Consider the following 15,155-nt stretch of genomic DNA (forward strand, 5'->3'; position numbering starts at 1 on the left):
CTACTGGGATGCAAAAAAGCCAAGCAACATGTCTGTAGGATGTTCTGGGGCTGAGATATGGCTTATTAATGTGTTTGTACTGTTGCTAGGGTACTGTACATGGTTGCTACGATGTGTCTATACAGTTCTTGGGGTGATATTTAAAGAATATTGGCCAGTCTGAGTCAAAAGAGCCCACCCCCATGACTGTACGATGTTCTGGGGCTGAGATATGGCTTCTTTATGTTGCAATACGGTTGCTAGGGTGCTCTAAATGGTTGCTAGGGTGTGGCTATACAGTTAATGGGGTGATATTGAAAGACTATTGGCCAGTCTGAGTCAAAAGAGCCCAACTCTGTATTTCTACAATGCTCTGGTACTGAGATATGGCTCGTTAATGTTGATATATGGTTGCTAGGGTGCTGTAACTGGTTGCTAGGGCGTGGCTATGAAGTTATTATTATTATTTTACCATATTGTGCACAAATAACATGTAATGATGTGTGATAACATCCAAATACATTGTCAGCAAAGACCTCCATAAAAAGTACCCCTTATCGCATAACGTTGCCCTGAGGCAACAAGAAGAAAAACTGAATTTCTAAACATGCTAAATTAAAAAAAAAGTTAATAAAACTTGACAAACAACTTCTCTACACCTTCATGCACATACATATATTTTTTTATTTACAGTTCATGTCATTGTAAATAAGATTACTGAAGCAAATAATCTTACCTTCTTCTCACACCATGTGCTCATGTGACCACATGTCAGAAAAGGAAGCCCCGCCTTCAAATGACACTTGATAGTGACTCCCACACCTTATTGGACCATTCTATAGCAATCATTTGACCATTTTGATTGGTTGCAATTATTTAAAGAAACATGTACTGGAAATTAAACTTAAAAACACTTTCCGTTGCCTGAGAGCAACGCTATGCAGTAGAGGGTTAAAGTTTATAAAAGTTATTTTTATTATTATTTGACATTTCGTTAAACAACATTAGTTGTTGATAGCATTAAACCAAAAACAAAAGCTGTGACCTTTTCCGTGGGATACTACTTTGATGTCATGCAATATGTGCATATTTTACAAGCGGCTGCATATTTTAAGATATCTGGGATATTGTAAGTCACTATACAGATATCCTTGTTTTCAGGCAAATTGTAAGGGAGGGTGGGACCTTCCTTTATTAATTTAATGTTTATTTTAACATTGGAATGTGGTCAGTATATTTTTATATATTAAATTCAAATATAAAGATATATAAGAAAAAATCTCTTATACTTATTCTGTAATTGGTTTATCCAACAAATCCCATCAAATAGAACACACTCAGCCTTGTTTTCAGTTCAAGTTAGTAGAGTAATTCAATAAGCACTACTCATTTTGCCAGACCAAATTAGTTAGCAGCCAATCACTCCCTATTTAATCAAATTCAAGCACAGTCTCTACTAAATAAATGATCTACTAATTGTATTAAAAAAAAATGGTGGAGGAGGCTGGTACACGCTTGTCCTGTTTTAAGAAAAAGACATTATGTAATGATGAGCAGGTTTAATGAGTGCTTCTTAGACAAAGAAGATTTTCACTTTAGACATTCTGCTAACTGTAAGTACCTTTGCAACTACATGTCAACTAACTTTCATTAGAGAAATAGTAGACTAGGTAATAGTGTTAGGTGTTAGCATAAGTTGACATATAGTTACAATGTTACTTAATAGAATGTTTGTTGGGGACCATAAAATAAAGTATTAGCAGATATTAGCAACCAGTGAACTAATACTCTAATGAGATAACATGTAGTCGCAAAGTTACTTATAGTTAGTAGAATGTCTAAAGTGGACCAACTAAAGTAAAGGGATAGAGATAGGAGGAACTAATCAATTCTCCTTTGCTCCATTTGCTTCCAACTGGGCACGGGTGCTCCCTATGGATAAAATGGGTACGCAGGTGTTGCCTGTGGAAAGGAGGTGGGCACGGGTGCTCCCTGGGGTAAAAGGGCAGGAACGAGTGTGCCATGTGAAAACAAGGCAGACATGAACACTCTCTTTTGGGACCTGGTGTGCATGGGTGCTCCCTGTGGGAAAGAAGCTTGAGGCTTCTGCTGCCTCTACTGTCTCTGCTTCTGCCTCTTCTGTTGAAGAAACTGTTTTCAGTTTTTTTTCCTTATCTTTTTGAAATGTAACTCCAAATATAGAATCACTCACGTGTTACTGTTTAGCAGTGTGAAAAACACTTTTCAGTGGCAGTAGTCCAGAAATCAGTAACAGAAATTCTTTTCAGTATTCTTATTGAAAACATATTTAATTTTAAAGGGATAGTTCACCTAAAAAAGAAAATTAGCCCATGATTTACTCACCCTCAAGTCATCCTATCGTGTATGACATTCTTCTTTCAGACGAAAACAATCGGAGTAATATTAAAATGTCCTGGCTCTTCCAAGCATTATAATGGCAGTGAATGGCTATTTCTGTTTTGATGTCCAAAAAAGTACATCTATCTATCTATCATATAACTGCTCCACACAGCTCCAGAAAGGGTTAATAAAGGCCTTCTGAAGCGAAGTGTTTGTGTAAGAAAAATATCCATATTTAATAGGTTACAAACTGTAACCTCTAACTTCCGCTTACTGTCGTATGCGGGTTCATGAGAGACTGGTGTTCCAGCGTATGACAGGGCGTTTCGGTGACAATATGCTAGTTTTGGCGAGAACCAAGTTTTGTTTTGCTCTATCCTCTGCGATTCCGCATTCGTCACTGGAAGTTACGCTACGCCTGCGTCCATACGCTGGAACACCAGTCTCTCGTGAATGCGTGTACGACAGTTAGCGGAAGCGACATATTTTACTTTTATAACGTGTTAAATATGGATATTTTTCTTACACAAACGCATCGCTTCGCTTCAGAAGACCTTTATTAACCCCCTGGAGCCGTGTGGAGCAGTTATATGATGGATAGATGCACTTTTATGAACTTCAAAACAGAAATAGCCATTCACTGCCATTATAAAGCTTGGAAGAGCCAGGACATTTTTTTATATAACTGAGATTGTATTCGTCTGAAAGAAAAATGTCATAAATACCTAGGATGACTTGAGGGCAAGTCAATTTAAATTTTGGGTGAACTATCTCTTTAAGTCGGCACGAAATGGAAGTCGCGATAGTCTTTCCTTTTTTGAAGTAGGCTATTTGATTTTGTCCATCGATAATTGATTGGATCGTTGTGGTTTGCCGTTGCAGCGATTTTTTTATTTATTTTTATTAATGCTCGAATAACAAACATAAGAACATAAACACACACAATTAAAATACAAGAAAGAAAAAAAAAAAATTATAATCAAATCATAATTTGCTAGGACACAGTTGTATTAATACAGTAACATACAGACAATCACAAGGAAAGCTTTAATTCCATAGATTTTCTTTAAATATTTCTTAATAGTATTTAAGGAATCTTAGTTTTTTTTAAGTTTTTTTTAGGCCTATGTAATAAAGAGATTTAAGAAGTGAGTTTAATTCAATTTCAAAGTGGGTGTAGGATGGAATACCTTTTGCAAATTGTTGCTTATGAATGAAGAATTTTCCTTTGTGCTGGAAAACACGTCATCATTGAAGAGATGTATTTGCAAGAGCATGTATGGTTGCAGGAGGAAGGGGAAGTTTTTAATTAACATTAAAGATTACGAGAGCATGAATAAAAAATAAAAAAACAAGACAATTAGTGCACGCCACGGATAATTAATTTATAAATACTCCAATAAGAAATAAGAATTGTCCATTTTAATTGTGACTTTAAGACTACAGGTTTACATTTCTCCATTTAGATTTTTTATTTTATTTTTTCAGTTTTTCAGTTTTATTTATTTATTTATTTATTTTTTTTAAATATTTTCTTAACTTATAATCTGCTTTATTTCTTGGAAAAGTTTCGTCCTATTACATTTGGCACACATCTAATAACCTCACAACCTTCACCTACTTTGCATGCCATATTTCACATCTGCACCGCACGAGGGCAGCAAAACAAAGTCAGAAATACTCCCAACTCCCAGACAGCACTCCTCGTGTAAATTTTGAAGGTTGTGTTAGTTGTCAGCTTTCCTTGGATTGTTAAAATGTACTTTCGCTGTCAGAATCATTTGCGAACATTTAAGTGCAGATGCGGATGTTTAACTGTGAGGATGACGCGTTGTTCAGTTTGATAAAGTGTGAGGTAAGTGTCCTCATCCAGTTGTCATTGACAACACGACAGTCTCACTGATGCTTTTGAAATGTCATTGTGCCTCAGTAAGTGGTCTGTTAGTTTTATCGTCTTCAGCGTGATATGAATATTATTTTTTCTTGTAGAAAAATGCAGGTAGTATTTATATTATTCACAGCGAAGTTTATCTCTTAGTGGTAATGACAGTTTATATAGGCTAATGGCTAGCAGTCTGGGTCATTAAATACACGTTCACGCCCTTTATTTAAACATTTAGCACACAGTATGTGATAGATGAAGTGATTTTGTTTAAATATTATGATTTTATGACTGGTTTATTAAAGCAGGCTTGTTTTGATAGCTCTCTGATATGAGAACTCAAAAGGTGTGAATGCTAACCATGCTAACAGATCAGATTTCTCCATCTAAGCTTTATAATATATCATGACTTTGCGTCAGTTGAGTCTAACCTTTATTAATCAATAATTTACTTGATTATAATTGTGCATACTCACAGATGCTGACCCATGTTAGACTTGGTGGTCTAGTGATCGAAGATCTGACAGGGTAACTGAAAGTGTAGGCGTTCAAACCCCATGTGTCAGTTCTAAAAGCCCAGTCAAAGGATTATTAACTGTTTTCACATATAATGTTGAAAAAAAGGCGTTTAAACTATATTTGATCTATTTATTACTATATTTATTCTACAATCTTTTATTTATCACATGTCCTTAAATATCTAATAGCCTTGATATTATAGTCTTTTGATATTGCATGTGATGATAACTTCACTTCTTATTTACATAACCATAAATCAGCTTAATCTGGAAAATCTCAATTGTTTTTCTATTGTGCTTGACTTGCATACATAATTGTACTCATACATAATAATAAAAAAATATGATTGGTTGTATATATATGTATATATAGACTATTTGAAATGTGCTTATGTACTTGTATTTTTGACACCTTGGGATTAAAAAAAGATCTAATATGATTGCGTTTAACATGCAAAGTAAAAAGTTAATATTCATATATACCACCGTACCCCATTCTGCTTTCTAAATGTTAGCTTCAGAAAACCCATATATTGACTGCTGCCAAAAAAGTTGTTTAATGTCGGTTACATTTACTGTTACCGTATTCTACATGCTTTTTTGAGTAACTTTGTTTCTTGGTTTACTTTGTCTTTATTTTTATGTTATTTGTTTATTTTATTGATTTATTTCATAGATATTTCCCCCCTAGTACATTGTTGTACATTTGACATTGGAAATATCTTTTGTTTTGTCCTATATGGGGTGTTTTTTCTAACTCAACCCTTCTAAAAAAAAACTAAAATGAAACAATGACAAAATATACACAACCCCCCAAAATATACACAATGGTATCATCATAATTTATTTGCATTTGTTGTAGTATAAAGATAGTAATGATGTGGTTAGAAGACTGAATTGTGTCTCTTATTTCTCTCATCAGATGTTCATCATCATAGAAATGTGCTGACGTTTGTGCTCAGCAGTTTGGCAATAACATGTCATCCACCGAGGCTGCCAGGGAGTTCCTAGCCAAAGAGCGCAAATGCAGAAGCCAGCTGAAGAAGAGACTGGCAAATGCTTTGTCAGGAGACCTGAACCGGTAATCATCACATTCAGCATGAAAGGCCTTTGTTATTCTTTTTCAAAATTTGTCTGGATTGCTCACAGCATGGAGTATCACTGTTGTTGTTGTTGTTATATGATGCACTCTTAGCAACCAGTGTAGTCAAATCACGCCAACCTGCTTTAATGTTTGCACAGCTCATGCCACTCCCGTTGCTGATTTTATACTGTATGCAAACGCTGATCGTTTGCTTTATGTGAACATATACTCTACCATTCAAAAGTTTGGATTAAATAAAAATACATTTTTATATTTTTATAAAAATATTTATGAAGACATTTTTGAAAGAAATAGATAATTCTGTTCATAGCATTGATCAAAACTGCTGAGGAAATCTAAAATGAAACGCATTTCTCAAAAAAAATTGTCCTTGTGTTTATGGATGGACAATATATTGGTACCAAACATGTGATATTAGAGGAGTTTTTTTATCTGTATAATTGTGCATTCTCATTCCTCTATTTTTAGATTTATAATTATACTACTTTCGGTATCATATGGCGCTCAATTCAGTTAAAAATAAACCAATTAGGAGCAGATGTTACAGTTACGTCTCTTGCACCACGCGCATAGTGGTGGCAGAAAATGGCGGTAACAAGTGGAGAAAAATGGGCAAAATCCACAGAATAAGAGAAAAATGTTTTGTTGTGCCTTTGTATGTCAAAATCGGAATGCAAAAAATACGGTCTTCATTTTTATAGAATTCCGTCTTTGAAGACACCCTTTGAAGCTAAACGCAGACGTTTATGTTGCAAGTCACAGACTGGACTGATGAAACCTGCCATGATTAGTCTACTATTAAAGCTTGAATTTGATGTAAACAGTAAGTCTTCATAAAATTCACATATGCAGTTCATAGGGGACATGCATACATAGCAGTTATACCATGAAATAATATTTAAACCTATAACATTTTACATAGATAACTTTTAAACATAGCCTATAACATTTTTATCTCACAATTCTTGACTCTTTTTCTTGCTCTTGCATGTTTATATCTCCCAGTTCGGACTTTATAAGCAATTTTGAGTTTATACCACAATTCTGAGGAAAAAAGACAGAATAACGAGTATATCTCACAATTCTGTTTATCCTTCTAAGAATTGTGAGATATAAACTCGGATTTGCGAGGAAAAAAAGTCTGAATTGTGAGATAAACGAACTAAAATTCATAACATTTTTATTCCGTGGCTTCCACAGATCCTTTTCTGCCACCACGTAGGCTCCGCCCACAAAAAAAACCCCATCATCGTTGTTTGCAAACACAAAATAGGTCTATAATAAACATTTAAACATTGTTGAATTTGTTATCTCTAGCAAATCTCAAAATGATTATCTATTTTTTGATACTGCACATTAATATGCTGTGATGCCTATTTGTTTTATTTTTTATTTATTTTGACAAAATTAGTATTTGAATTGTAATAACGTCCATTTATAACTTATTGCCCATAACATGAAAATTATTATAGACTAATCGGTCAGATTTGTCTACAGTCGGAGCTGTAGTTATTACTCATGGATCACACGGCAGTTTTAGTTAGGATGGAAATGCAACTCTCTTCTCTCCCACTTCTTAATTTTTCTGTGCTCACATCGGAGGAGAGAGGACTGCAGTCACACCAATGCCCAGAACAAAGGCCTCGGGCAACATAGGATTCTGGGTTACCCAGATTCATCGCACTGCAGCAGAAGATGCCAAAATGATGCTGACAATGATGTTGATGTGGATGTGAAGCTGGAGGAAGAGCCTCCATCAGTAAAGACTCACTTTTTAGATTTAGTGCCTCAGTGATACTTTAATAATAGTAATAGTAATAGTTCTGGTGTTCTCTAAAGACACGTGTGTTTTTATTGTGTAGTATTTCAGCCTATTTCAACATTTTGAAAGCCAGTTTCAGTAAAATATATGGCTAACTGAGATATAGGGCCCTATCATACACCCGGCACGACGCAAGTTTTTTTTGATAGTTTCATCCTGACGAAGTTATTATTTTCACGTCCAGCGCCACATTGTTTACATAGCAAATTAATTCAATGCTAAAGTCAATAGCTAGGGCTGTACGATTAATCGAAAAATAACCGAAACCGACATTCAGAACATCTAACCGACGTATTTTTCCCATGTCGGTTATTTCGGTTTTCACGTGACTCCGCCCCGTCAGTCACATCAAGTGCAGTTTGAAGGCACACAGAGAGAAGCAGGAGCAGTTATCTGTGTTTATAGATGCTCAGAATCACTATAGTAACTGCATGTTTTACACAGTTTATACAGGTCAGTTGATTGCTGTTCTTACAGGGAGTGCAGAATTATTAGGCACGTTGATTTTCTGATCATATTTTTTTTCCAGGCACATTTGACCAATTCCAAACCACAGTAATCCTAATAACTACTATTGATTTAGTATTTAATAATGTATAAGTGATATATAATTGTTCATGAAGGCTGGAAATGAAAATCACCTTATATTCAGGTGTGCAGAATTATTAGGCATGTTTTCTTTTACAGATAAATTGAGCCAAAAAAGAGATTTAACTCAGACTGAAAAGTCAAAAAGTATTAAATGCCCATGAGCAGGATGCAATACTAATGCAATACTAGACATTGCAGTTAAGGCGTGACCATTGGACAGTGAAATGCTCGTTGGGTCAGCAGGGTCAGACAAAAACAGGTGGTGAAGAAAAGACACCTATTAACCGCAAAAGAATTAAGGTGAAGAATTAAGGGTGAAACCATCAGGAACCCTTTAGTCTCCAGCGCCACCATTTTCCAAAGCTGCAACCTACCTGGAGTCTCCAGAAGTGCAAGGTGTCAGGATCTCAGAGAAGTGTTGTAAAATACATGAAGAAGGTTTTTTTATAGGCTTTATGGACAGATAGGTTGAGAGTGACTCTTGAAGGACCAGCACCACATCCTCTAGTACCACTGTTTGAAGAATTCATCTTCCAGAATCTGGCAGTACGTTTTGGGAGTTCATTTTTAGTCCATCTCTGCAAAACGGACTTCAGGATGGACTAAATTAATAGTAGTTATTAGGATTACTGTGGTTTGGAATTGGTCAAATGTGCCTGGAAAAAAAATATGATCAGAAAATCAACGTGCTTAATAATTCTGATCTCCCTGTATAGCCTACGCGCTGACACACACACACACACACACACAGACGGCGCGCGCAAGCCCCGAAGCCGCTTTCACTTTCGTGCTCATAAAGTTTGTCAAGTAAATGCGTTTAAAGGCTTGCCAGTTTCAACATTTAAAGCGATTGTGCACTATTCAAAAGCAACAATACGTAAAACTTATCAGTGCTCAGCTTTTTCTGTGATACAGAGCCGAGCAGTGTCGACAACACACACCCTGAAGGCAGACCTCTTTCACATGCGTCCTCACAAAGCTTTGTCATTTGTATGTGGTTTAAGCCCTGCCATTTTGAACATTAAAGCGAGTTTCTACCATCAGATGTGTATTATGTTGAACTAATGCCTGATATATTGTGACAAACGAACACTCAGACAGAAGCTTGCACATCACGTGAAGATCGCGCACAGAAACGCACTTTAAAGTGAAGCCACTAAAGTAGCTTAGAAACTCAACCGTTATAGGCATACATTTTAATACCTTTGAAGTAAACCACAGCTTCATAATGAATAGAGACAGTAAGAGTAATTCACACACTATCACTCTCTCATTAATGCATTCAAATAAATGTAATGTAGGCCTACTGTGTTAATTTATCTGTATCTGATGTACAACAAACAGAAATCTGCCCCATAGACAATAACTGCTGAAAGAACCGTTTCCTTCAAGTATTTAAAAATCACAAAGAAATGCACTTCTTCATTAGAAAAAAAATTCCACCTTTAATAGTAGAAAATATTTACAGTACAAACCTTATCAGTGAACTTACTCAACCTTATGAGGGCAAAAAAAAAAGAGCAAAATAATCGTTCATTAATCGTAATCGAGGTCAAATGTTCAATTAATCGAGGTTTTTATTTTTGGTCAAATCTTTACAGCCCTATCAATAGCACAGTATTTTTTGTGTTCTTTAAAGGGCATGTTAGTAATATGAGCCTATAGGCTGGTGCACTAGGTGCGTACACACAAACTGCTTATTACACACACAAGGAGCAGCACACAAACATTTTTAAATATTAAAAATAAAAGGATTATAATGTAAAAGATTATTATTTGTATACATAAAGATAAAATGCCTACATGTCATAATGGATAGTCATTTCATGTATCAGAATGAGCTATTTGCAGTAATGACGAATGAAATCGGCTGCTTATTTTACCAATCGTGGCAATACACACATGTATTTAAAATGACTCGTCAGGTTGAGGGTGTCCATATTCCAGCATGTAAATAGCGAATCCGCCATGGTACAAGTGCAACTGGCTTTAAAAGGGAATGGGAGATGAGACTCTGATTGGTTTATTGCACATTATGCCCAAAACACACCCATTACTAATTAAGAGAATAGGGGCAGCTTTTTTAGACCATGCGCCGGACGTGCTGACCATTTTTCCCGTCGTTAAATTAGCAAAAGTGTATTTGGACATGCCCTAAGTGCACTTGCGCTGTGCAATTTAGACCAAGCGCTTAGATCGTTAAAATAGGGCCCTTGCTTTAAGTTTAAAAGAGATTTATCGTAATGTTGGTTAGTCCATCCAAAAATGAAAATTCTGTCATCATTTACACACCCTCAAGTTGCTCTTTGTTCTGTTGAACACAAAAGAAGATATTTTGAACAGTTGCTGGTCCCCATTGACTTCCATAGTATGAAAAAATAAATACTATGGAAGTCAATGGGGACCAGAAACTATTGGTTATTATCGCTCTTCAAAATATCTTCTTTTATCTTCAACAGATAAATAAATAATAAAAAAAGGTAATTGTGGCTTTAAATCGCACAATTTACTTTTTCTTATTTTTTAAATCTTGTAATTGAGACTTTATTTCATGATTGCGACTTTATACACCGATCAGGCACAACATTATGACTACTGACAGGTGAAGTGAATAACACTGATTATCTCTTCATCGGTGCCGACCTGTTAGTGGGTCGGATATATTAGGCAGGAAGTTAACATTTTACCCTCAAAGTTGATGTGTTTGAAGCAGGAAAAATGGGCAAGTGTAAGGATTTGAGCGAGTTTGACAAGGGCCAAATTGTGATGGCTAGAGGACTGGGTCAGAGCTAGCCTGGATGCCAGCCGAACATAGCCCCGCCCACAACATTTGAGGTCGGGAAGTTCGGTCTGGATTTGATCCGTTGTGGAGCAACTATGCTCGAACCAGAGCTGTTTGGACCAATCAAATTGTCAGGGCGGGCATTATACGATGATGGACAGATGATCAACAGTAACGTAACCAAAGAGAACATGGGTTGAATTCGTTCTAATTCTAAACAGAGAACTTGTTCTTACATGCATTCACCTTTCCTATTTCTCTCAAAAATGATGATCGTGTTGGTAAGTACTCAGTGTATCCTTAAATTATTTTTACAACACCGGCAAAGATTGTTTACACAATCTTTCTATATCTTACTTCTTCCAGCATGCATGCAGTTGAGTTCTGTTGACAACTATGTGTCGCTCAGATTGGTTGTAAGTCTATCCAATTGAGTGCAGAGGCATTTTCTTTCCTGGTTCGGTTGAAATACGCCCCATAATCTGACTAGAATCTGAGTATGACGACGTCAGGCTAGGTCAGAGCATCTCCAAAACTCCAGCTCTTGTGGGGTGTTTCCGGTCTGCAGTGGTCAGTATCTATCAAAAGTGGTCCAAGGAAGGAACAGTGGTGAACCGGCCACAGGGTCATGGCTCATTGATGCATGTGGGGAGCGAAGGCTGGCCCGTGTGGTCCGAACAAAAAGACGAGCTACTGTAGCTCAAATTGCTCAATAAGTTAATGCTGGTTCTGATAGAAAGTTGTAAGAATACACAGTGCATTGCAGTTTGTTGCATATGGGGCTGCATAGCCGCAGACCAGTCAGGGTGCGCATGCTGACCCCTGTCCACCACCGAAAGCGCCAACAGTGGGACGTGAGCATCAGAACTGGACAACGGAGCAATGGAAGAAGGTGGCCTGGTCTGATTAATCTTTTTCTTTTACATCACGTGGATGGCCGGGTGCGTGTGCATCGCTTACCTGGGGAACACATGGCACCAGGATGCACTATAAGAAGAAGGCAAGCCGGCGGAGGGAGTGTGATGCTTTGGGCAATGTTCTGCTGGGAAACCTTGGGTCCTGCTATCCATGTGGATGCTACTTTGACATGTACCACCTACTTAAGCATTGTTGCAGACCATGTACATCCTTTCATGGAAACGCTTCCCCCTGGAGGCTGTGGCCTCTTTCAGCAAGATAATGTGTATATATATATATATATATATCTCAAGAAAGGCTGTCAGCAGTGTGTTGCTAAATGCAACAAAATAATAAGAGGCATTGAGCAATTCAACAAAATGTTATTCCAGTAAAAAAAAAAAATACCCGAACTAACAAACAGACAGAACATAATAAAAACCTCCTGCATTCATTTTTTATGTTATTTTGATCTCTTTCTGCACTAGGCTGCTGCAGGAGGAGCAGGAGACTGACGTCACTCTGTGTGTAGGTTCTGTTCGGCTGAAGGCCCACAGGGCGGTGTTGCTGGCCCGAGCTCCTCACCTCCTGCTAGGAACCGAGCCAACTACACCTGTCGTCCACCTGCAAGGGATTGAACCTGCAGCCCTCAAGGACTTCATACAGTACATACTGGCATTTTCTGTATTACTCTTCACGACCAACTTAATCAGTATTATTATTATTACCGGTAATATTATTATTGCATTAAAGCTAAAGCTGTTTTAAAGCTTTTTTTTTCTTCATAAAAATAAATCCATGGATCAATCTTGTACCTGTAACTGTAAAAGAGTTGAGCTATATGTGTTTGCTAAAATGTTACATGTTGCTCTTGCTATAACAGAAAAGTGTACACAGATGACAAGTGCCTGGCGAAGGATAACACTGCCTTAAATATACACAATGGCCAATCAGTGGTAGTGAATGGCACTGCTGCAGATGGCCCTGATGTTGACTCTCAGGTCAGCTCTGACCCAGGTAAGGACAACATGTCCAGTTTATTTCTCTGCAGATCTATGCAGAAATCTTATTGTTCTTTACTGATTATTTTTGTCCACTGCAGCTGCATTAGCTCTGCTCTATATTTATGAATAGTAATAGCCACCATTACACATTGTACCCTTGTTACTCATTCTGCTTAATTTCTCTTTGAATTTAGAGTCAGCATCAGGGCTTGGGGCGGATCTTTTGGCTCTGTATCAGAGGGCTGATATGTCTGACATCAGCATTCAGGTGGCCGATAGAGTCTTCTCAGCACACAGGTAAAATCATCTTGCCCGGCTTTCTGCAGCTTTTGCATAAATTTACCAATGTGCTTGCATCTCACTATTCTTAAATCGTTTATGTAGCAGGGTTCAGAAGTTGCAGACCATTTTGAAAATGTGGTATTGTTGTTCCTTTAAACATGGAAATAAACAGTTGTTTTGGGAAAATTCAAACTTGGTATGATGTTACCCAAAAATGAAAATTCTGTCATTAATTACTCACCCTCATGTCGTTCGACACCCGTAAGACCTCCGTTCATCTTCGGAACACAAATGAAGATATTTTTGTTGAAAGCTGATGGCTGAGAATGGCTTCAGATAGGCCTCCATTGGCATTCAGTACATTTACACTCACAAGACCAATAAAAGGCACTTAAAACGTTGTTACAAAGTCCATCTCACCACAGTGGCTCTACAATCATTTTACGAAGCGACGACAATAGTTTTTGTGTGCAAAAAAAATCTAAATAACGACTTTATTCAACCTCTTCTTGTCTTCCTTGTGTGCCTCCACGGCGCATGCGCGAGAATATGACGCAGATCCGGCGTTCGGGAATCCATGAAATGCACACTTTAGTCCCATTTGAGCACTACGCCGAGACCTACAGCACGATCAATGTAGAATCCAACAGCTTAGACACGCGCGTCTTCCTCTGCTGGTAAAAAAATCGCTTCTGGGTCATATGTCCGAACGCCGGATCTGCGTCATATTCTCGCGCATGCTTCGTGGAGGCACACACGGAAGACAAGAACAAGTTGGATAAAGGCGTTATTTAGATTTTTTTTTGTATTTTTCTATTGTCGTCGCATCGTAAAATTATTGTAGAGCCACTGTGGTGAGATGGACTTTGTAACGACGTTTTAAGTGCCTTTTATGGGTCTTGTGAGTGTAAATGTACTGAATGCCAATGGAGGCCTATCTGAAGCCTTTCTCAGCCATCAGCTTTCAACAAAAATATCTTCATTTGTGTTCCGAAGATGAACGGAGGTCTTACGGGTGTCGAACGACATGAGGGTGAGTAATTAATGACAGAATTTACAGTTTTGGGTGAACTAACCCTTTAAGATTTAAAAATTCTTGGACAGTAATCAAATAAACAAATTTGAGACATTGACTAGGTCAACTCCTACAAAATGTCGTATTTCCATGTTTACCACTGAAGCAGTAGATGCTTCTTGAAACATTTTAAAATTATATTGAATAACATGATTATCAGTTTTAACCCAAACTTGTGGAGTTCATGCAGCTTGAGTGCTGCTGTCAATAAAGCAAAAGTGGGACGTAATACATTCTAAATACATGTAAAATGTAAAATCATGACAATTGGAATTTACATTTACATTGGAAAAGAATGAAAATGGAAGCATTTCACTGCAGTGGTCTTAGACATTTGGCCCTCTATTGCATGGAGTTTCACTAATTCCAAATGTGTAATTTAACCAGCTGTTCAACCATGACATTCTCTTCCACTTTCACTATACTCTTTCAGTGTCAGTTTTTGTGTGAGAATTCACCACACTATGGCTTTTCATTCAAACCCAGTGATATTACAGCAGCCTCAGTACGTCATGCAGAGATTTTCCAGCAACAAAGTTGTTACTGTTAATGAAAACATTCAAAAATTGATGAACAGCAACAAAAATGGATTGTTACACTACTAGCAGCACCAAATGGAAATGACACGCAAACAGGTTTGCCAAACAGCCCTACTGGGGTCTACTGTTGTTTATACAAACAGGTAGTCCCACTCTAAAATCAAACTATAACAAACTGTAAACAGAATTATAAAAGTACTTTTGTATTTTCAATAGAGATGCACTGAAATTCTGTCCGATACGTTAAGCCAATAGTTATATTCATGTATAGCCGATAATCAGTAAATGGCCATTTATTAAAGGTGCTGTAAGAAGGAA

General features: G+C 37.2%; 1 protein-coding gene across 1 annotated transcript in view; it reads left to right on the forward strand.

Moving 5' to 3' along the window:
• Window positions 1-3,996: 3,996 nt before the first annotated feature.
• btbd8 (BTB domain containing 8) overlaps window positions 3,997-15,155 on the forward strand; it is a 44,451-nt gene continuing 33,292 nt past the window's right edge. The window contains exons 1-5 of the mRNA XM_079841265.1: window positions 3,997-4,195; window positions 5,663-5,821; window positions 12,426-12,602; window positions 12,821-12,954; window positions 13,136-13,238. Coding sequence (XP_079697391.1) covers window positions 5,718-5,821; window positions 12,426-12,602; window positions 12,821-12,954; window positions 13,136-13,238 — 518 coding nt within the window. The 5' untranslated portion in view covers window positions 3,997-4,195; window positions 5,663-5,717. The remainder of the gene's footprint in view (window positions 4,196-5,662; window positions 5,822-12,425; window positions 12,603-12,820; window positions 12,955-13,135; window positions 13,239-15,155) is intronic.

This window comes from Gobio gobio (assembly GCF_949357685.1).
Source record: "Gobio gobio genome assembly, chromosome: 17".
Taxonomy (NCBI): Eukaryota; Metazoa; Chordata; class Actinopteri; order Cypriniformes; family Gobionidae; genus Gobio; species Gobio gobio.